Source organism: Triturus cristatus, chromosome 6 (genome assembly GCF_964204655.1).
Source record: "Triturus cristatus chromosome 6, aTriCri1.1, whole genome shotgun sequence".
NCBI classification, from domain to species: domain Eukaryota; kingdom Metazoa; phylum Chordata; class Amphibia; order Caudata; family Salamandridae; genus Triturus; species Triturus cristatus.
This window is the reverse complement of record NC_140589.1, coordinates 198,728,858-198,752,072: the sequence shown is the minus strand read 5'-3', so window position 1 is coordinate 198,752,072 and position 23,215 is coordinate 198,728,858. Positions and strand designations below refer to the sequence as shown.

Sequence of the window (23,215 nt, the reverse complement as noted above, 5' to 3'; positions counted from 1 at the left end):
TGGGAAGCTTCAAAGGCCCTGCTGCCTTTGTTATGTGACCCGGGCCTCTCCAGATAGTGGAGATACCCACCTCCTGTCCTGCACCCACTTTTGTTGGCAAGGCAGGCAGGAAAACTAGTAAGATTAGGAGGTATTCTCACATTCAGCCAGCAGCACCTCTAGGGTGAGCCAGCTGATGTGGACCGCACTTTTCATATTCCTCCATATTATTTTTGGACGGAATTAGGCTTGGAGGGTCAGGATTATGCCCGCTTCCCACAGGAAATTGTCATATAGAGTGTGTAGTCACCCTAAAGGTAGGTAGCCCATTGGCTGCTACCTGTTACTCTCCGTAACACCCCTAAATTGAGTATTTACGTGGCACCCCTGAACCAAAGATTCAGATTCGACAGATCAACAGAAGAAGCATGAAGAAGAGTCACTGCCTGGTGTGAACTGCAGTAAGACTTTGGACCTCGGTGCAAAACCCTGCTTGTCCTCAGGCCGCTTTCGAGAATTGTGACAGATTGACTCGTCCTGCATGCTGGAGAACTACCAAAGCCTTGGGTAGCCTGCCAGGACTTTGAAAATCACCCACAAACTTCCTTGGAGTAGAGGAGCTACTCTCCTGCAATCCACAGGCATCGACAAGCAGAGTCCGGTCCACCACCGCACAGCTCCCTGACCCAACTGACGCCGCAGTCGACCAGGAGAAGGTACTTGTGGTTTGGAAGGTCAGGTCTATATCCCCACTGAGTGTGAAAACGTGATAACTGGAGCCATGCAGTACCAACCCTTGGGGACAGTAATATCCCTAAGACCCACTTAGAGAGTGGCCCAGCTGCTTTGATTTTGCCCCTGCCAGCTGTTTGTCCCTGACCACAAGGTGCATCTTTGCGCATCGGGCCCAGCTGCCCTTACCACTCTGCACCCAAGTCACCCAGGGCCAGACAAACCGGCTGTGCCCCCTTCTCCAAGACCCCTTGCGACCTAAGCCCCCATTTGGAAGCCCTCGGACTTGTGCAGCCTGTTTTCAGGTGGCTTCCCTTCTTTATAGCGTGCCAGCTACCAGCCTCACCAGCACCCTGCTCCCTGCAGAATCCGTTCAGCTCCTGAAGAACTGCTGGTAGTACCTTGGACCTTGGACCACTACAACTCCTAACCCTGAAAATGAACCTCCAAAACTGACTGCACTGACTTTTCCTCCCATAGGATTGCATTGTGAGTGAAGGCGTCGGTCTGCTGAGTAAGGCTTTTCAAGACAGGGGAAAGCACAGTCCCTGCGCTGAAAGTCGACAGACATCCTCGCGTCAAGATCACCGCCTCCCACTCTTCTGTAATCATGTATGTGTATAGTGTATAGTGTTATTTTTCTAATTTGGTCTCTGATTTATTCTATGAGTGTGTGTCTCATTTCTTGCCTTTATGAGTGTGTGTCTCATTTCTTGCCGCTGATCTTGATGGAGGTGCTCACACCTCCTCCAAGCAGGATGGGTATTACAGGGCGGGAAGCTTCAAAGACCCTGCTGCCTTTGGTATGTGACTCAGACCTCTCCAGACAATGGAGATACCCATCCCCTGTCCTGCTCCCACTTTTGGTGGCAAGAAAATTAGTAAGATTAGAAGGTGTGCCCACATCCATCCAGCACCACCCCTAGGACGGGCCAGCTGACGTGGTCCTCACTTTGTAGGTTCCTCCATATTGTTTTTGGTTGGAATTATGCTTCTAGGGTCAGGGTTATGCCCACTTCCCATAGGAAGTGGTCATATAGAGGGTGTAGGCACCGTAAAGGTAGGCAGCCCATTGTCTACTACTTTTCACTTCCTGTAATGCCCCTAAATTGAGTTTTTAGGTAGCACCACTGAGCCCTAGATTCAGATTTGATGGATCAACAGAAGGACAAAGAAGAGTAACTTCCTGGTGAGAACTTTAGCAGAACTTTGGACCTCAGACAAAACCCTGCCCGTACTCAGCCCTCTCTCGACAATCGCAATAGAGTGACTCGTCCTGTGAACTGGAGAATTACCAAAGCCTTGGGTAGACTGCCAGTACTTCGAAAATTGCCGACAGTCTACCTTGGAGTGTAGGAGCTACTCCCCTGCAGTCTGCCTGAACCGACAAGCAGAGGCCAGTCCACCGCTTTGCAGCTCCCGGCCCAATCGATGCCACAGACAACCAGGAGAAGTCACTTGTGCTATGGAAGGTCCGATCTTTCACCCCCCGTGAATGGGAAGATACCAGGACAAACCGGGGCTGTGCAGCACAAACCCAGGAGTACCAGATGCCCTGCACCAAACACCAACAGTAAGACCCATTTTAAGAGATGCCCAGCTGCTTTGATTTTGTCCCTGCCAGCTGTTAGTCCCGGACCGCAAGGTGCATGTTTGTGCACCAGGCCCAGCCACCCTTACCACTCTGTACCTGAGCCACCTGACCCTGGTCCTCACCAATCGGCTGTGCACCCTTGCTCCAAGACCCCTTGTGACCTAAATCCCATTTGGGAGCCCTCAGGCTTGTGTGCAAGTCCCCCTGTGCATCCTGTTTTCAGGTGGCCCCCCTTATCCGTAGCGCCATCTACCAGCCTCACCATCACCCTCTTCCCAGCAGAATGCGGGCAGTTCCTAAAGACTTCTTGAATTACTTTGGACCTTAGCCCACTACAACTCCGAACTCCAAAAATGACACTCTGAAACCAATTGTACTTACCTGTATGCATTGCTGACTTTTCCTTCCATAGATTTGCATTGTGCGTAAAAGCACACAACTTTAAAAGCCTTATTTCCTTGTACAAATTGCTATCAAAGAAAGTATTTATCTTTGAACGAAATTCTTGGTTTTGAAACATACATAAAAAGAAGTGTTATTTTTCTAATTTGGTCTCGGATTTATTCTTTGATTATGTGTCTCATTTATTGCCTCTGTGAGTACAACTAATGCTTAGCACAGCTCTCTGATAAGCCTAACTGCTCGCCCACACTACCACAAAATAGAGCTTCAGTACTTGACCCTTTGTAAACCAATTGGGGACCGACTGGACTCACTGCAAAGTGTAATTAATTTTAGTACACTATATAGAGAGCAATTTACCACACTAAAATATTGAGGAGGCCAGTCCAAATGGAGAGAATGCATCATTTATTCTGGAGTTTGGTGGCCTCAAAGGAGCAGGCCTATTATATTTATTTTTCTTCTTCCCTTTGGGACTTCGAGTCTCATCGCAGCAGTTGTGTGAGCAGCATGGGATTAGTCATTAGTTGAGTCTCAAACCTCCATTGTAGAAAATGTAGTAGAGGCGAATAGACGTCTAACAAGAAGCGCTACCTGTGTTTGTGTGTTCTTTTCCAGGTCACAAAGATTGCACTAGTGAAACCTTGCACCAATAATTAGACTCTCTAGCCAGTACTACAATGGCATTTTGCAACAGTTAAGTTGATCCAGATTATGGTGCAAATCACATGGAACCTTTTTCCAGCACCACAGCAAGAACTTTCATTTCAAGTGCCAAGACACAACTGAAAGCTGCCAGCCCACTTTATTAATACATTGGGTAAGGTGGAAGGAAGTGTTTGGACTGTGCAAACAAATGGCCCAGTCTTTGATTTGCAAAGCTTTGAGTGACATGCACATTGCGTAATTCAGTCCAGAGTGCGCTATGCCATAACGTAATTTATAAGTCAAAATATATATGAATAGGAAAGCTGGGATGCTACTGCAGAAAATGCTTTATTAAGTGTGTCAGTGTTTTAAGTTATTATAATGATATACAGATTTAAGATATTGTTGGACTTGGCCCTTCTGGCAGGTTCACCCCTGAACTTTTTTTTTGCTTTTTACTGATGACTTGGTGTGGTAATTGTTTGGTCTCTGCGCACTTTCCCTGTGTCCCAGGGTAAAGTGCGTGCGTGCTCTGAGTGCATGTGGTGAGATAGGCCTGCCCTCCCATAGGAATGCATGGGGAGTGTATGTGTCCCTAGTAGTTCCTGATGCGTGGGGTGTGCAGGCCCGAGTTTGGTATGTGCGGACTCGTGGGAGTGAATGCTGCACGATGATGTGTGCGGCCTGCATGTACCTAGTGTGGAAGTGCCACTTCTAGAAGTGGGCACTTCTGTGTGCAGTGTGTCTGTCGCGTGATTGGCTGGTCGTGTCATGTGACGGGCTAGGGATTCCCCAGAGTCAGGATGAGTCACCCAGTGGTGAATGGGGAGATCAGCAGCTAGATGGGTGGGAGGAGTACACCTGGGTCCTGAATAGGACAGGGTTTTCCACACACAATGCTGGCCCCGCCCCCTGTGGTGCGACTGACGACCCTAGCCCTGCCAGTGAATAGAGTGAGGGGCTGAGCACATCAAGGGTGCTCCCCAACCAGCTGCGACTGGTTTTCCCCCTCACCCTGAACCCAGAACAAAGGGTTTGACTGTATAAAAATGGGGCTGTGTCCCCACAGAAATTGTTCTTTGCCAGGATCCTGCCTGAGGGGGGCTGCTGCTGCTGCTGGACCAGAGGACCGCCACCTGGACTACCTCCCTGCCTGGAGGCCCAGTGAGCTGGCTCTGGGTCCAGCCTTGCCCCCCACCCCTGCCCTGCTGCATGCAGGGGAGAACACTACTGGACTTTGTGCTACTGGCACCCTTAACGCGCTGGGAGCGCTTTATTTGGATCTCTAAGCGCCTGGAAGCGCTGAACTGGCCGTGAGCGCTGGGAGCGCTCTCCCTTGTTTTCCTTAGCGCTTGGAGCGCGCTATTTCGAAAAGCCGGTGCCCACCCGGCGTGTGCCCCGTCCTTGCCGATTCCTACGTCCACTGGCAGGTGCCCACCCTGCCAGGGACATTGCCGTGCGTATTGGCGGGTGCCCACCCCGCTAATTTGTTTATCTTACGGCGGGTGCTCACCCCGCCGTATATCACGTTTTAATTGAGGGAGCCCACCCCTCATTTCCGCCGTAGAGAGAATCACCGCCGCGGCCCCGGGGGAAGCCCAGGAAGTCAGGCAACGCCGTGTGGTGACGTGGGCGGGACTCCGGGATAACCGGAAGTAGGAGGGCGGGAGCCTACCCCGCCTCCTTCCGACGACGACGTGCAGCTGGTGTAATTCCCCCTCGAGACCCAGGCGGGAGCCCACCCCGCACTGGGCCGGCCCGGAGAAGCGGAGAAGCGTGACGGACCGGAGCTTCGTCAGCTCAACCGAAGTAGACCAGAGGCCCAGGAAGAGCCGGTAAGTGAAGCCGGCTGGGGGGTGGAAGCCTCCTCGAAGCCTCACTCCGGTGCCTCTCTCCCAAGCAGCCCCCACCTGACAAGGCCGGCTCCACGCACACGGGACGTGCCAGAGCCACCCCTCTGGTGTGGGTCGCCCCCAAATCAAGGCACCGGTGCAGTGCGAGTGTCGGGCGGCCCCGGAAGGCAGCGGGCCGCCCCAACGGGGTCCCGAGCCACAAGGCTCCAATGAGGCACCTTGACTGAAGAGTCTAGAAGGGCCCCAAAATACACCGCATCGGTTGTTAAAAGCACGCTGTACTCTAAAACGTCTAGGGGGCATTTCTTTTGTCCATTTCGAGTCCAGAGGGACTCCAACGACGGGGCAGATAGTTGTCCAGAGCCTAGAAGGCTCCAAGGGCGGACAAACTCGTGTTCAAGGCACAGTGGTGCCCCTGCTCCTTTTCCCAGCTGCCCAGCACTTAGTGGGCAGCTGCAACGTTTAGGTTGTGGCCTCTGCGTTTTGGTTTACGCTTTTGCCCTGACTGCATGCGCCGTCTTCCCCTGACTTTGCTGGGACATAGGGCGTCCTTGCCCCGACAAGGCCAGTTGGCCTAGGGACTGCCACAGATAGTGGCTAATGTGAGTTTTTGCGCCATTGTTCCTTTCCTGCACCCCTGAATGTGTTTATGCATCATGTGCTTTGCTTTACACCTCTGAATGTTATGCATCATGTGTTTATGTGCTTAGACCCCTACAGGTATTGTGATACTTAGGTGGTTGTTTTCTCCCTAACACAGGTGGTGCTAGTGAGGTCCTGATTCCCTGCGCAATATTTTCCTAAAGGTGGTTAGGGTTGCGTAGGTGGTACTTACCTGATGCTAGTGTGATGACGCTGAGGTCATTATTGCGCCAGTAGTTACTGGTTGTGTGCTATATGTTCTATTTTTAGTGCTACAGTGATTGTATGTGCTATGTTCTAAAATATTATTCCTACGTTCTAAGTGCTATTTCTACAAAGTGCTAATTCCTGACAGTGGTCCATGTGGCCCTGTCCCCTGTATATATAATCCCTTGTAAATTCTGCCCGTGCCTGTTGGCACATTGTAGAGTGTGTGTTTTTATCTAATGTGTTGTGTATAATACAAAGGCTTTTTTTATAGAATACCTTGTGTGGAGTTTCCTTTGTGGTGGGCCTTGGGTGTTGTTGCTGGGTGCGCGCGCAAACGCTTTACACATCGCCTCAGAGATAAGCCTGACTGCTCGTGCCAAGCTACCAAGGGGGTGAGCAGGGGTTATCTTTGGCGTGTAACTCCACAGCCCTGACTAGAGTGGTGGTTTCTGCCTGACTTTGGCGCAAGCCTTAGCCAACCAGAAATCCCATTTCTAACTTTGGTGATCAGCGGTGGGATTTGGACTTGCGTTTGCGCTGTACCGCAGCGGCAACTGGCCGCACTACAAAACTCTGCATTTAGATAAATCACATGGTATAGGGATTATTGTTCTAAGTTTGTTTTTAATTGTCATTTCTTTGGAAATGTGGTTTTGTGCACTGTGAGTTAGGTCTCCCTAGCTCGGGAGGGTAGATCATCCCCCTTAGTGCATTGTGTTTCTGGATTCACCAGAGGGTGGGATCCAGTGGTGGCAGCGTAATAGTGTCCAGTACATTTGTCCCCCGCCCTGCGCCCAGAGTTGGTACCTGTGTCACGTGGTGGTCAGGTTGAGGAATCAGGGGTGGTAGAAACTGCCTTACCAGTCCGAGGGGAGGGTTGGGTGTGGATGAGTGGTGTGTGGCACTAGGCAAGTGAGTGTGAGTTCTCTGGGATAGAGAGCTTGCTGAATCTTTTTGTGAATTGTGTGCTCCTGTTAAACGCCGACCCCTATGTTCCCTGTGTGATCTTTTCTCTAGAACGTCTGCCAGAATGGAGCCTGCTTTTGATCTCAGTGATCTAATTTATTACAGTATGCAGGAGTTGGAAAGGTTCTGTAGAGAGAGAGGCATAGGGGTGAGAGAGTCAGACACTATGTGTGAACTTAGGGGCCACATGATCCAGTGGGTTAAGAGGCAAAGGGATCTTGAGCGCAGTACGGAAAGGGCCCAGGCCTCACACCTGGAGGGTGGTGGGTCTGTGGGGAGCCCTGAAGAGTCAGAAGAGGAGGTAGAGGATGACAATACCTGGACGCCAGTAGAGAGTGAGGACCCCATAGGTAGGGCGTCCCTTGCTGGGTCCAGCGTAGGAGGCAGCGCCTCATCCCTGTCCCTGTCCCCAGAGGAGTGGGAAGATAGGAGGAAAGAAAGGGAGCACCAGCTGGCGTTAGAGAAGCTCAGGTTAGAGCATGCTCAGGCTATGGCGCAGCTGGAGGCCAGGAAGCAACAGCGAGAGACTGAGTGGGTCTTGGCGCGGGAGAGGGTAGAGGAGGCTGAGAGGGCCTCCACCAGAGGCAAAGTAGCTCTGGAGGGTAGACTATCCCCTGCGCGCAGTTTTAATTTTCTGGACTCCCAGGGAGGGTGAAGTCCAGTGGTAGTAGCGATGTAGATTCCAGTGTAGGAAATCCCAGTCCCCCCAGTCTGGTACCTGTTCCCCAGGAGGAGGAGTTAAGGTTGAAATTCAGGGGCAGTAGGAAACTGTCTCACCAGTCTTGGGAGGAGTTTGTGGATGAATGTGAGGATGCACTGTTTGACTGGATAAGAGTTCCCGCAGAATCTGATTATGATAAACTGTGTGATCTGATTCTCAGAGAACACCTGCTCAATCGTTGTGCACCGGGGTTGCGCCAACACCTGTTGGGGTGTGGGGTGTCTGCCCCATTTGAGCTTGGAGATGAAGCAGAGCGCTGGGAAAGGGCTAGAGGTTCTCTAGAGTCATTAGGGAGTGACTCCAAAAGTAGTGGGTCAGGTATCTTCCAGCCCAGCGTGGTGGAAGAGGCTCAGTGTAGCCCAGCTAGGTCCCAGGATAGCGAGGAGGGTGTAGGGGCTCACTGCCTGGCTCAGTGGAGCAGGAGTGAGAGGGTGACCGAGGGTCCCCGGACGTACGAAACCCTGCCTCAGGACTTGGATGGTTCCATGAGGGAACACCAAGTTGGGGACCTAGGCTGTCCTGTTAGCCCATTTGAGGAAGATCTCCTGGTGTGTAGAGGACCTGGAGCACCTGTAACCAGGGCTCCTGTGGTTCTAGAGTCTGGCAGTACCGCTCCGGTAGGGAGGGTACAGGAGTCCAGTGTGAGGAGTGATTGGGGGATGAGTTTCCCAGTGGAAGAGCCTGTGGGTCAGGGACTACCCAGTTGGGCTAGGATCCCGTGTAGTGACCAGGGTGGCACCACTTCTGTTCTGGGGGATCTCCGCGCATTGTCAGGTGGACAGGGGACGGGAGATCAGCGCCAGACAGACAGTCGCTCGACATATGTGTCCTTTAATAGCCTCAGGGGGATGGAGTGGAAATCCCCAGAAGTCCTGGCGTGCCAGGCAATTATTCCACCAAAGGTTCTAGGCCGGAGGTTGGGAGGCCAGGTTCAGGATCAGCCTGACCTGAAGGGTGGGACGTCTGTAATCAGCGTCCCGACCAGTTCTTCTTCCAGAGGTACCGCCCCAGTTGGTAGGGAGCAGGGTTCTGGAAGGGGGTGCAGAGGGTGGGAGAGCCCACCTCTGCCCCCGGTACAACCTGAGGGGTTAAACCCTGGGTTGGAATGGCGTTCTAGGTGTACCCCTCGCCAGAGGAGGAGGAACCCTAGGAGAAGAGGTAGGGGGAGGAGAGCTTTCCCTGAGACTCCTGGTCCGCCTGAGGGTGTAGACCCTAGGCTGGAGAACCAGTGGCAGTCTAGTCCTGTCTTTCAGAGAGGAAGAGTGGAGAATGGCCGCTATGTGCCAGGGGTTACTACCCCCCACTCTGTGGTTAGGCAAGGACCGGTGGCACCTGGGTGGCCTAGGGCCTGGTCTTGGCCGCGGACAGCTTGGGAGTACCAGTGGGGTAGCCCAGTTGGTCCAGACAGTGGTGTTAGAAAGAATTCCATAGGTTCACCGTGGCGTAGAACCGGAGGGTGTCCCTGCAGTTGCGGGCCCGCGTCCGTGTTCTATCGCCCCAAGCAGGGAAGTCCATCACGGTGGTGATTGGTCTGCCCTGCGTTTTGGCTGAAAGGGGGTTGTGTTGGACTTGGCCCTTCTGGCAGGTTCACCCCTGAACTTTTTTTTTGCTTTTTACTGATGACTTGGTGTGGTAATTGTTTGGTCTCTGCGCACTTTCCCTGTGTCCCAGGGTAAAGTGCGTGCGTGCTCTGAGTGCATGTGGTGAGATAGGCCTGCCCTCCCATAGGAATGCATGGGGAGTGTATGTGTCCCTAGTAGTTCCTGATGCGTGGGGTGTGCAGGCCCGAGTTTGGTATGTGCGGACTCGTGGGAGTGAATGCTGCGCGATGATGTGTGCGGCGTGCATGTACCTAGTGTGGAAGTGCCACTTCTAGAAGTGGGCACTTCTGTGTGCAGTGTGTCTGTCGCGTGATTGGCTGGTCGTGTCATGTGACGGGCTAGGGATTCCCCAGAGTCAGGATGAGTCACCCAGTGGTGAATGGGGAGATCAGCAGCTAGATGGGTGGGAGGAGTACACCTGGGTCCTGAATAGGACAGGGTTTTCCACACACAATGCTGGCCCCGCCCCCTGTGGTGCGACTGACGACCCTAGCCCTGCCAGTGAATAGAGTGAGGGGCTGAGCACATCAAGGGTGCTCCCCAACCAGCTGCGACTGGTTTTCCCCCTCACCCTGAACCCAGAACAAAGGGTTTGACTGTATAAAAATGGGGCTGTGTCCCCACAGAAATTGTTCTTTGCCAGGATCCTGCCTGAGGGGGGCTGCTGCTGCTGCTGGACCAGAGGACCGCCACCTGGACTACCTCCCTGCCTGGAGGCCCAGTGAGCTGGCTCTGGGTCCAGCCTTGCCCCCCACCCCTGCCCTGCTGCATGCAGGGGAGAACACTACTGGACTTTGTGCTACTGGCACCCTTAACGCGCTGGGAGCGCTTTATTTGGATCTCTAAGCGCCTGGAAGCGCTGAACTGGCCGTGAGCGCTGGGAGCGCTCTCCCTTGTTTTCCTTAGCGCTTGGAGCGCGCTATTTCGAAAAGCCGGTGCCCACCCGGCGTGTGCCCCGTCCTTGCCGATTCCTACGTCCACTGGCAGGTGCCCACCCTGCCAGGGACATTGCCGTGCGTATTGGCGGGTGCCCACCCCGCTAATTTGTTTATCTTACGGCGGGTGCTCACCCCGCCGTATATCACGTTTTAATTGAGGGAGCCCACCCCTCATTTCCGCCGTAGAGAGAATCACCGCCGCGGCCCCGGGGGAAGCCCAGGAAGTCAGGCAACGCCGTGTGGTGACGTGGGCGGGACTCCGGGATAACCGGAAGTAGGAGGGCGGGAGCCTACCCCGCCTCCTTCCGACGACGACGTGCAGCTGGTGTAATTCCCCCTCGAGACCCAGGCGGGAGCCCACCCCGCACTGGGCCGGCCCGGAGAAGCGGAGAAGCGTGACGGACCGGAGCTTCGTCAGCTCAACCGAAGTAGACCAGAGGCCCAGGAAGAGCCGGTAAGTGAAGCCGGCTGGGGGGTGGAAGCCTCCTCGAAGCCTCACTCCGGTGCCTCTCTCCCAAGCAGCCCCCACCTGACAAGGCCGGCTCCACGCACACGGGACGTGCCAGAGCCACCCCTCTGGTGTGGGTCGCCCCCAAATCAAGGCACCGGTGCAGTGCGAGTGTCGGGCGGCCCCGGAAGGCAGCGGGCCGCCCCAACGGGGTCCCGAGCCACAAGGCTCCAATGAGGCACCTTGACTGAAGAGTCTAGAAGGGCCCCAAAATACACCGCATCGGTTGTTAAAAGCACGCTGTACTCTAAAACGTCTAGGGGGCATTTCTTTTGTCCATTTCGAGTCCAGAGGGACTCCAACGACGGGGCAGATAGTTGTCCAGAGCCTAGAAGGCTCCAAGGGCGGACAAACTCGTGTTCAAGGCACAGTGGTGCCCCTGCTCCTTTTCCCAGCTGCCCAGCACTTAGTGGGCAGCTGCAACGTTTAGGTTGTGGCCTCTGCGTTTTGGTTTACGCTTTTGCCCTGACTGCATGCGCCGTCTTCCCCTGACTTTGCTGGGACATAGGGCGTCCTTGCCCCGACAAGGCCAGTTGGCCTAGGGACTGCCACAGATAGTGGCTAATGTGAGTTTTTGCGCCATTGTTCCTTTCCTGCACCCCTGAATGTGTTTATGCATCATGTGCTTTGCTTTACACCTCTGAATGTTATGCATCATGTGTTTATGTGCTTAGACCCCTACAGGTATTGTGATACTTAGGTGGTTGTTTTCTCCCTAACACAGGTGGTGCTAGTGAGGTCCTGATTCCCTGCGCAATATTTTCCTAAAGGTGGTTAGGGTTGCGTAGGTGGTACTTACCTGATGCTAGTGTGATGACGCTGAGGTCATTATTGCGCCAGTAGTTACTGGTTGTGTGCTATATGTTCTATTTTTAGTGCTACAGTGATTGTATGTGCTATGTTCTAAAATATTATTCCTACGTTCTAAGTGCTATTTCTACAAAGTGCTAATTCCTGACAGTGGTCCATGTGGCCCTGTCCCCTGTATATATAATCCCTTGTAAATTCTGCCCGTGCCTGTTGGCACATTGTAGAGTGTGTGTTTTTATCTAATGTGTTGTGTATAATACAAAGGCTATTTTTATAGAATACCTTGTGTGGAGTTTCCTTTGTGGTGGGCCTTGGGTGTTGTTGCTGGGTGCGCGCGCAAACGCTTTACACATCGCCTCAGAGATAAGCCTGACTGCTCGTGCCAAGCTACCAAGGGGGTGAGCAGGGGTTATCTTTGGCGTGTAACTCCACAGCCCTGACTAGAGTGGTGGTTTCTGCCTGACTTTGGCGCAAGCCTTAGCCAACCAGAAATCCCATTTCTAACTTTGGTGATCAGCGGTGGGATTTGGACTTGCGTTTGCGCTGTACCGCAGCGGCAACTGGCCGCACTACAAAACTCTGCATTTAGATAAATCACATGGTATAGGGATTATTGTTCTAAGTTTGTTTTTAATTGTCATTTCTTTGGAAATGTGGTTTTGTGCACTGTGAGTTAGGTCTCCCTAGCTCGGGAGGGTAGATCATCCCCCTTAGTGCATTGTGTTTCTGGATTCACCAGAGGGTGGGATCCAGTGGTGGCAGCGTAATAGTGTCCAGTACATTTGTCCCCCGCCCTGCGCCCAGAGTTGGTACCTGTGTCACGTGGTGGTCAGGTTGAGGAATCAGGGGTGGTAGAAACTGCCTTACCAGTCCGAGGGGAGGGTTGGGTGTGGATGAGTGGTGTGTGGCACTAGGCAAGTGAGTGTGAGTTCTCTGGGATAGAGAGCTTGCTGAATCTTTTTGTGAATTGTGTGCTCCTGTTAAACGCAGACCCCTATGTTCCCTGTGTGATCTTTTCTCTAGAACGTCTGCCAGAATGGAGCCTGCTTTTGATCTCAGTGATCTAATTTATTACAGTATGCAGGAGTTGGAAAGGTTCTGTAGAGAGAGAGGCATAGGGGTGAGAGAGTCAGACACTATGTGTGAACTTAGGGGCCACATGATCCAGTGGGTTAAGAGGCAAAGGGATCTTGAGCGCAGTACGGAAAGGGCCCAGGCCTCACACCTGGAGGGTGGTGGGTCTGTGGGGAGCCCTGAAGAGTCAGAAGAGGAGGTAGAGGATGACAATACCTGGACGCCAGTAGAGAGTGAGGACCCCATAGGTAGGGCGTCCCTTGCTGGGTCCAGCGTAGGAGGCAGCGCCTCATCCCTGTCCCTGTCCCCAGAGGAGTGGGAAGATAGGAGGAAAGAAAGGGAGCACCAGCTGGCGTTAGAGAAGCTCAGGTTAGAGCATGCTCAGGCTATGGCGCAGCTGGAGGCCAGGAAGCAACAGCGAGAGACTGAGTGGGTCTTGGCGCGGGAGAGGGTAGAGGAGGCTGAGAGGGCCTCCACCAGAGGCAAAGTAGCTCTGGAGGGTAGACTATCCCCTGCGCGCAGTTTTAATTTTCTGGACTCCCAGGGAGGGTGAAGTCCAGTGGTAGTAGCGATGTAGATTCCAGTGTAGGAAATCCCAGTCCCCCCAGTCTGGTACCTGTTCCCCAGGAGGAGGAGTTAAGGTTGAAATTCAGGGGCAGTAGGAAACTGTCTCACCAGTCTTGGGAGGAGTTTGTGGATGAATGTGAGGATGCACTGTTTGACTGGATAAGAGTTCCCGCAGAATCTGATTATGATAAACTGTGTGATCTGATTCTCAGAGAACACCTGCTCAATCGTTGTGCACCGGGGTTGCGCCAACACCTGTTGGGGTGTGGGGTGTCTGCCCCATTTGAGCTTGGAGATGAAGCAGAGCGCTGGGAAAGGGCTAGAGGTTCTCTAGAGTCATTAGGGAGTGACTCCAAAAGTAGTGGGTCAGGTATCTTCCAGCCCAGCGTGGTGGAAGAGGCTCAGTGTAGCCCAGCTAGGTCCCAGGATAGCGAGGAGGGTGTAGGGGCTCACTGCCTGGCTCAGTGGAGCAGGAGTGAGAGGGTGACCGAGGGTCCCCGGACGTACGAAACCCTGCCTCAGGACTTGGATGGTTCCATGAGGGAACACCAAGTTGGGGACCTAGGCTGTCCTGTTAGCCCATTTGAGGAAGATCTCCTGGTGTGTAGAGGACCTGGAGCACCTGTAACCAGGGCTCCTGTGGTTCTAGAGTCTGGCAGTACCGCTCCGGTAGGGAGGGTACAGGAGTCCAGTGTGAGGAGTGATTGGGGGATGAGTTTCCCAGTGGAAGAGCCTGTGGGTCAGGGACTACCCAGTTGGGCTAGGATCCCGTGTAGTGACCAGGGTGGCACCACTTCTGTTCTGGGGGATCTCCGCGCATTGTCAGGTGGACAGGGGACGGGAGATCAGCGCCAGACAGACAGTCGCTCGACATATGTGTCCTTTAATAGCCTCAGGGGGATGGAGTGGAAATCCCCAGAAGTCCTGGCGTGCCAGGCAATTATTCCACCAAAGGTTCTAGGCCGGAGGTTGGGAGGCCAGGTTCAGGATCAGCCTGACCTGAAGGGTGGGACGTCTGTAATCAGCGTCCCGACCAGTTCTTCTTCCAGAGGTACCGCCCCAGTTGGTAGGGAGCAGGGTTCTGGAAGGGGGTGCAGAGGGTGGGAGAGCCCACCTCTGCCCCCGGTACAACCTGAGGGGTTAAACCCTGGGTTGGAATGGCGTTCTAGGTGTACCCCTCGCCAGAGGAGGAGGAACCCTAGGAGAAGAGGTAGGGGGAGGAGAGCTTTCCCTGAGACTCCTGGTCCGCCTGAGGGTGTAGACCCTAGGCTGGAGAACCAGTGGCAGTCTAGTCCTGTCTTTCAGAGAGGAAGAGTGGAGAATGGCCGCTATGTGCCAGGGGTTACTACCCCCCACTCTGTGGTTAGGCAAGGACCGGTGGCACCTGGGTGGCCTAGGGCCTGGTCTTGGCCGCGGACAGCTTGGGAGTACCAGTGGGGTAGCCCAGTTGGTCCAGACAGTGGTGTTAGAAAGAATTCCATAGGTTCACCGTGGCGTAGAACCGGAGGGTGTCCCTGCAGTTGCGGGCCCGCGTCCGTGTTCTATCGCCCCAAGCAGGGAAGTCCATCACGGTGGTGATTGGTCTGCCCTGCGTTTTGGCTGAAAGGGGGTTGTGTTGGACTTGGCCCTTCTGGCAGGTTCACCCCTGAACTTTTTTTTTGCTTTTTACTGATGACTTGGTGTGGTAATTGTTTGGTCTCTGCGCACTTTCCCTGTGTCCCAGGGTAAAGTGCGTGCGTGCTCTGAGTGCATGTGGTGAGATAGGCCTGCCCTCCCATAGGAATGCATGGGGAGTGTATGTGTCCCTAGTAGTTCCTGATGCGTGGGGTGTGCAGGCCCGAGTTTGGTATGTGCGGACTCGTGGGAGTGAATGCTGCGCGATGATGTGTGCGGCGTGCATGTACCTAGTGTGGAAGTGCCACTTCTAGAAGTGGGCACTTCTGTGTGCAGTGTGTCTGTCGCGTGATTGGCTGGTCGTGTCATGTGACGGGCTAGGGATTCCCCAGAGTCAGGATGAGTCACCCAGTGGTGAATGGGGAGATCAGCAGCTAGATGGGTGGGAGGAGTACACCTGGGTCCTGAATAGGACAGGGTTTTCCACACACAATGCTGGCCCCGCCCCCTGTGGTGCGACTGACGACCCTAGCCCTGCCAGTGAATAGAGTGAGGGGCTGAGCACATCAAGGGTGCTCCCCAACCAGCTGCGACTGGTTTTCCCCCTCACCCTGAACCCAGAACAAAGGGTTTGACTGTATAAAAATGGGGCTGTGTCCCCACAGAAATTGTTCTTTGCCAGGATCCTGCCTGAGGGGGGCTGCTGCTGCTGCTGGACCAGAGGACCGCCACCTGGACTACCTCCCTGCCTGGAGGCCCAGTGAGCTGGCTCTGGGTCCAGCCTTGCCCCCCACCCCTGCCCTGCTGCATGCAGGGGAGAACACTACTGGACTTTGTGCTACTGGCACCCTTAACGCGCTGGGAGCGCTTTATTTGGATCTCTAAGCGCCTGGAAGCGCTGAACTGGCCGTGAGCGCTGGGAGCGCTCTCCCTTGTTTTCCTTAGCGCTTGGAGCGCGCTATTTCGAAAAGCCGGTGCCCACCCGGCGTGTGCCCCGTCCTTGCCGATTCCTACGTCCACTGGCAGGTGCCCACCCTGCCAGGGACATTGCCGTGCGTATTGGCGGGTGCCCACCCCGCTAATTTGTTTATCTTACGGCGGGTGCTCACCCCGCCGTATATCACGTTTTAATTGAGGGAGCCCACCCCTCATTTCCGCCGTAGAGAGAATCACCGCCGCGGCCCCGGGGGAAGCCCAGGAAGTCAGGCAACGCCGTGTGGTGACGTGGGCGGGACTCCGGGATAACCGGAAGTAGGAGGGCGGGAGCCTACCCCGCCTCCTTCCGACGACGACGTGCGGCTGGTGTAATTCCCCCTCGAGACCCAGGCGGGAGCCCACCCCGCACTGGGCCGGCCCGGAGAAGCGGAGAAGCGTGACGGACCGGAGCTTCGTCAGCTCAACCGAAGTAGACCAGAGGCCCAGGAAGAGCCGGTAAGTGAAGCCGGCTGGGGGGTGGAAGCCTCCTCGAAGCCTCACTCCGGTGCCTCTCTCCCAAGCAGCCCCCACCTGACAAGACCGGCTCCACGCACACGGGACGTGCCGGAGCCACCCCTCTGGTGTGGGTCGCCCCCAAATCAAGGCACCGGTGCAGTGCGAGTGTCGGGCGGCCCCGGAAGGCAGCGGGCCGCCCCAACGGGGTCCCGAGCCACAAGGCTCCAATGAGGCACCTTGACTGAAGAGTCTAGAAGGGCCCCAAAATACACCGCATCGGTTGTTAAAAGCACGCTGTACTCTAAAACGTCTAGGGGGCATTTCTTTTGTCCATTTCGAGTCCAGAGGGACTCCAACGACGGGGCAGATAGTTGTCCAGAGCCTAGAAGGCTCCAAGGGCGGACAAACTCGTGTTCAAGGCACAGTGGTGCCCCTGCTCCTTTTCCCAGCTGCCCAGCACTTAGTGGGCAGCTGCAACGTTTAGGTTGTGGCCTCTGCGTTTTGGTTTACGCTTTTGCCCTGACTGCATGCGCCGTCTTCCCCTGACTTTGCTGGGACATAGGGCGTCCTTGCCCCGACAAGGCCAGTTGGCCTAGGGACTGCCACAGATAGTGGCTAATGTGAGTTTTTGCGCCATTGTTCCTTTCCTGCACCCCTGAATGTGTTTATGCGTCATGTGCTTTGCTTTACACCTCTGAATGTTATGCATCATGTGTTTATGTGCTTAGACCCCTACAGGTATTGTGATACTTAGGTGGTTGTTTTCTCCCTAACACAGGTGGTGCTAGTGAGGTCCTGATTCCCTGCGCAATATTTTCCTAAAGGTGGTTAGGGTTGCGTAGGTGGTACTTACCTGATGCTAGTGTGATGACGCTGAGGTCATTATTGCGCCAGTAGTTACTGGTTGTGTGCTATATGTTCTATTTTTAGTGCTACAGTGATTGTATGTGCTATGTTCTAAAATATTATTCCTACGTTCTAAGTGCTATTTCTACAAAGTGCTAATTCCTGACAGTGGTCCATGTGGCCCTGTCCCCTGTATATATAATCCCTTGTAAATTCTGCCCGTGCCTGTTGGCACATTGTAGAGTGTGTGTTTTTATCTAATGTGTTGTGTATAATACAAAGGCTATTTTTATAGAATACCTTGTGTGGAGTTTCCTTTGTGGTGGGCCTTGGGTGTTGTTGCTGGGTGCGCGCGCAAACGCTTTACACATCGCCTCAGAGATAAGCCTGACTGCTCGTGCCAAGCTACCAAGGGGGTGAGCAGGGGTTATCTTTGGCGTGTAACTCCCCAGCCCTGACTAGAGTGGTGGTTTCTGCCTGACTTTGGCGCAAGCCTTAGCCAACCAGAAATCCCATTTCTAACAGATATGCTCACTTTGTGCAACTCATTTTCATTTAATTGCATTAATAAATTATGTTGTATGAAAGCTCAACGTTGAAAGGTTGCTGTCATCTTAATTCCATATAGGAATAATATTTTCTCACGGGGAGAACTGGAAGGTGATGAGAAGATTTACAATAACAACTTTACGGGACTTTGGCATGGGCAAGTCAACAATAGAAGACACAATTATGGAAGAATGCAATTATTTGATCCAGCATTTTGAATCATACAAAGGTAAAATATCATATCGATTTGATTACAACTTCTTTAAAATAATCAGGGTTACAATAAAACAATTGAGTGTTATCCTGTTCAAATTAGTTCAACCCACTTTCAAGCCAGCTGCACGCTTCTGTAATATTTGTGAACATTCCCAAATTTTTTGGTGAGTTGTTTATAGAAGTTTATAAGTGGTGCAGCCAGCAGAAAGTTCAATACACATAGGGGCCGATTACGATGTGGTTGGAATTACCTCCGACTGACACCGTTTCGGACTCGGGACTGACCGGCACGCAGTCTGCGTTTCTGACCGCCGGATTATGATGCGACCGAACACAGTTTGTTTGAATTCTCATTGTTTCCTATGGGAGCTTGTGTTACGCCCAAGAACCGGTCATAACACAGGCTCCTACAGGGAAATGGGGTGTGTGTGTAAAATTGTGCACCCTGTCGCAAGCACCCCATGGTGCCAGCCACACAGTGCAGGGTTTTACAGGGGGTTCCATAGGTACCCCCTCGGCCACCAACCGAAGCCCACGGGAGCTAGGGGGCCCGGCCAGGGGCCCCCAAAGTCACTTTCTGTCAGCCTTTCCGTGTTGGAAAGGCCGGTGCGGAAAGGCTGTTGGAAACTGACATCGTAATCCCGGCGGCAGAAACACGGTCCATAGGGGGCCAGGATGTGGTTCCAACCGACAGGAATACTCCACGAGTCTGTCTGAAGGAGTCGGAATTACCGGCCAGTTTATGTTCCCAACCACGAACATCGTACTTGGGCTGTCAGACTGTAAACCGAAAGCTTCCGAATGTCGGGCGGACGCTTTCCGCCTGACATCGTAATGAGCCCCATAGTGTTGAATAAGTCAAGACATGTCCCACAATCGGCTATTGACTGGAAACCATATGACACTTTCAGGGTTAATTACTCTTAGGTGCTTATGTAGTTTGTCTCAGACTTCAAAATCAACATGGTGTCTACACCCTTAGCCAAGTAGTTGCTCATGAAGCCTACTACAAACTGCCAAGATAGATATATACAAGCCTTTTAATCAGCTGTCATGCACCACCATCTCATTTTGCAATCTGGAACAATTAGAGTGTCAGCTTACTGATTGTAGGATGCAGAGTGATGCCTGCTGGCTGCAAAATGCACACAACATATGACTGGCTTTATCCCTGACATATAGAAATATAGTCTAGCTATGAAATACCTCATTTACCCATGAAATTGTGCTCTCTTTAATTGAGTTCGCAAAAATACAATGTTGAAATGCCTTTCGGGAATTTGGATCTGTGACCAATAGGTTCCATATAGATCTCTGCAGCAAGTGCACCAATTTTCAGATATCTGACTGCAGAGTTTAATGTGATGGCTTATCTGTATCCGATGCACAGTACAGTTTTCTTGCTAAAACCACCACCTTTGGTATCTCTAAAATCTCACTCTCCTCACATTTATTTCCTTTTCCAACTTTTGAATTGATATCATCCAATCAGTGCTTTTATTTTTATATGTTTATTATCAAAGTATATTTTCAAGGACCTCATCATTTACTCTCCTAGTACTACTCCAATCAGAGTTGAATACCTTTTTCTTTTGTACATAATTTCCACATCTGAATTGTAAAATATTTACTCAGTAGCAGTAATCAGTGCCTACTGTGCATTCCTTAACTCAATGCCACCTAGGTGGGTTCTATTGAAAGTAAAAATGATTTATTACCTGGTAATCGTGACTGTTAGTTTCCACGGTAGCCTGTGCTGGTCTCACTCTAAAAGGGGGGAAAATGATGTCTCAATGTGAATATTGACAAAGTCTGGACACTTTATTCTTTGCGTTTATTTTGATGATGCGCCTTGGGACTCTTCAGAGTTGCCCCATTTTCCTTTACATTTGTGTTGCTTTCTTTTATTTGAATTTTTTCTTTTTGTTTATATTTTACACATGTTGCACAGCAGAGCACGTTAGTTTAAGCCATGTTGCACACCAACCAGGGCTGATGTGCAAAACCTGTAAAAAGATTGACAAAGCTAAAAGATCTCGACTAGGCAAAACCTATTGGATTTGCCAATGCTTGTTACTCTTGATTTCCCTGCTATTACCACAAACATTGCCTGCTGCAAACACAAATGCATTCAACCTCACATATCTTGCAAAACACCTATAGAACATCTCTTCACAAGATGCAAACTTCCGTATTTGCAAATGTGGACCACTTCTGGATTTACAAAATTCGCTAAGAGGATCCACTTTCATTTTGGTGCCTGGGCCTATTGTCTGTCCCAGTCTGACCGTGAATTTTCAGGGAGAAGAAGTGAAGAATATTCAACTAAGTTTTTGTTTTCCTTTCCAGGCCACCCATTTGATAACATGATGATCATGAATGCATCCGTTGCCAATATCATCGTGGCTATTGTGCTTGGCCACCGATACGAGCACAACAACCCAACATTCCTGCGGCTCCTGAGCTTGATCAATGAAAACTTGAGACTTCTGGCAGCACCTATGGTTTCAGTAAGTCTTTGTTGGTCATGCTGAGACCCAGTTGAAGATTGGGGGGAGGAGGAGTTTATGAATGTGCTGTATGCCCGAGGCTAGGATGCAGAGGTTTGACTGCTAAGAATGGTGATTGGACTTTGCTTGGGGTTTTTGTGGGAAGACTGGATTTAGGGGAGGTGGGAGGGGCTTTGTGGATATTTATGAAACATGTATAGAGAGGCCAAAGTGTTTTAGTATGTAAGGCAAAGAGCCAAGGTTGTTTAAATGATTTGTGCACCTGTTTAATTAAAGCAGCCTTTTCCACACTAATTAAACTAGTCAGTTGTTTTTGGGTACCCCATCCCACCTGATGGTTTCAGTAAGTCTTCTCCAAATTGGGGGCCGATTACGATGCCGTAGGAAATGGCTCTGACCCTCGGTCGGACCCATTCCTATGGCATCGTAATCAGAAGTTTGCATTCATTTCAGACTGACCCATTTGGATGGAGTCGATCAGAAATTAATACAAACTGGATTTCTGAATGGCTTCCGAGCCCGTCTGCCATTCAGAAAGCCTCCAGTAATCCCAAGGGGAGCTTTTTCCACCCGAGGGATTACAATCTCAGATTCTGACAGCCTTTCTGTGCCAGCCTTACCGATACAGAAAGGCTGTTGGAAGTAGACTTTGGGGGCTCACAGCAGGGCCCTCATGGGTGCAAGGCCTCCGGATGGTGGCCGAGGGGGCACCTATTGTGCCACGGGCTGCAGGGATGAACTGCTCCTCTTCACTTTACACTGAGAGCATGCATTCTGTTTGGAATGCATGCTCCCTTTTGTAAAGCATAGGAGTGTAACCGAACAGTGTTTGGTCGCATCCTAATTGCTGGGTTGGGACTGACGGCAGGAGGTCTGTCGGTCCCAGTACGTGAACAATGTCAGATGGAGTCAGGTCCGTCCGGCATCGTAATCAGGCCCTTGGCTGTATTGATAGTTCTGGTTGTAGTCTATTATGAGATCAATCCTACTCCACACACTGCATTTGTTGTTTTACACCAGACACTAGTACTAAGATGTTTAAAGTGAAAAATAAGAGTCATTTTATTTACCCAGAATCTGCTAGAAAAAACGTTTGCTTTTTTCTGAAATACAATATGACATTAACTCTGCAGTTCCTCACACCCGGGCCTCATCCCGTGAGGGAAAGTTGCCTAGTGAAAACTGGATTTCGGTCCATTGGAACAACATTGGGTGATCAAGATTGATGACTCGGAAAAAGGACGGGTGGGGGCATTTGCTGCACATTGCCAATGATGCATAATCAACGCAATAGAAGCCTAACTCATCAGATATCTGCTGCTCGGTCCCTGAAGGAAATAACGGAAGCAACACGGTCGACTGCTTGTGCTGCAGTGGTCGGGATTGCTCAGAATTTAATGGGAGGTAGAAAGCGAGCAATGGGTAGAAGTGTCTGAGAATATGTGACCTTTTTACTCAGATGAACTAAGCAGCGTAATTGAAAAGAAGACAAGACTTCCCAAAAATACACTCAAATCAATTGAGCCAGCAAATTGGTTATCCCAAGGAAAGCAAAACAGACCTTTCTTCTTGCACATAAACACCAAAACTTGAAGAACTCCCACTTAGACACGGAAGCTCAAGCAACTCAACAGACACAGCAGTCTGATGCCCCTACTAAAACAGACAAGGTTTACACACTATTGGAAGCAATATAGAGAACAAGAGAATCCTTAGAAACCAAAATGGTCTCCATTTGTTGACCTGGGATTTAAAGAAGCTTGCAGAAAGAGTGAAAGAAGCTGAAAAATCACAAATGACACTGAAGCCTCAAACCACAGAGCTAAACCAACAAATACAAGACCTCACAGAACAAAATAGCTTTATAGAAAATATAGGAGAAGATGATGACAGCTAGGCAAGGTAAAGCAACAGTGTTGTAGGACTACCAGAGGGAACTAAGGCCATGTCAGGGTGTAGACCACTAGGGCCCCCTCCAAAACTTTATGGCAAGACTTGGGGACGCAGGTGACAGGGTTTATTTGATTCTTTCAGTGGTGTTTTTTTTCTAGTTCATAATCCACATTAACTGTGAGATTTATAAGAGAGCAAATACACCAAACTAAAACAGAAATTAACCAAAAAAATGAATCCCCATATTTTGGGTGATATGAGCCTCTCCCACTCCTTTTCCTCAATGTAACTGCACTTGCTGCACTGAAGATGAGTGTGCCTCTGAGTAGCAGGCTATCTTCTCTGCTTCATTCACTCCATCCCTCCATCTATGGCCATCACTCCAGTCTTGAAAAACACCCTTCGTCCCTTTCAGAAACAAAAATAGCTCCCACTTGTTGCCTGTCTCTTTGTTGCAAGAGGCCCTCAGCTCTAATGCTAGCATGGATAATGATCCCCCATGCATCTTTTGTAAAGTAATCTGTCATAGTTATTATGCAGTGGGCCCAGTGCTACTGAACCAGCTTCACTAATGGGAGATAAACCTTGTAGAGCATGAAGTCTCCTTTGCAGCTTAATAAACATAGACTTCTTTCTTGCCCCATCCACCACTCTGCCATCTCTCTGAGGCCTAAGCTAAGATGTCTCCTCAGCTTCAATTTTCCCCTCTTCTGGACCATTGGTCTGAGGCCCACATCTACAAAGGCACAGCAAACGTGCTAGGAAGCATAGAAAAACAGCCAAAATTGGGGTTCAGTTGCGACCTCAAACCCTTTGGCCACAGTTCCACAGCATCCATAGTGCCAATTATATGTATTCCCTAGCCCACTCCACTGGATCATCACTCTAGACCTGAGGCCCAAAGCTGGCAG

At 51.6% G+C, this 23,215-nt stretch overlaps 1 protein-coding gene across 2 annotated transcripts in view; it reads left to right on the top strand.

Moving 5' to 3' along the window:
* LOC146816634 (cytochrome P450 2K1-like) overlaps positions 1-23,215 on the top strand; it is a 303,227-nt gene that overhangs the window by 142,431 nt on the left and 137,581 nt on the right. For both annotated transcript variants that reach the window (XM_085610516.1, XM_085610515.1), the window contains exons 3-4: positions 17,765-17,914; positions 20,251-20,411. In XM_085610516.1, coding sequence (XP_085466642.1) covers positions 17,765-17,914; positions 20,251-20,411 — 311 coding nt within the window. The remainder of the gene's footprint in view (positions 1-17,764; positions 17,915-20,250; positions 20,412-23,215) is intronic.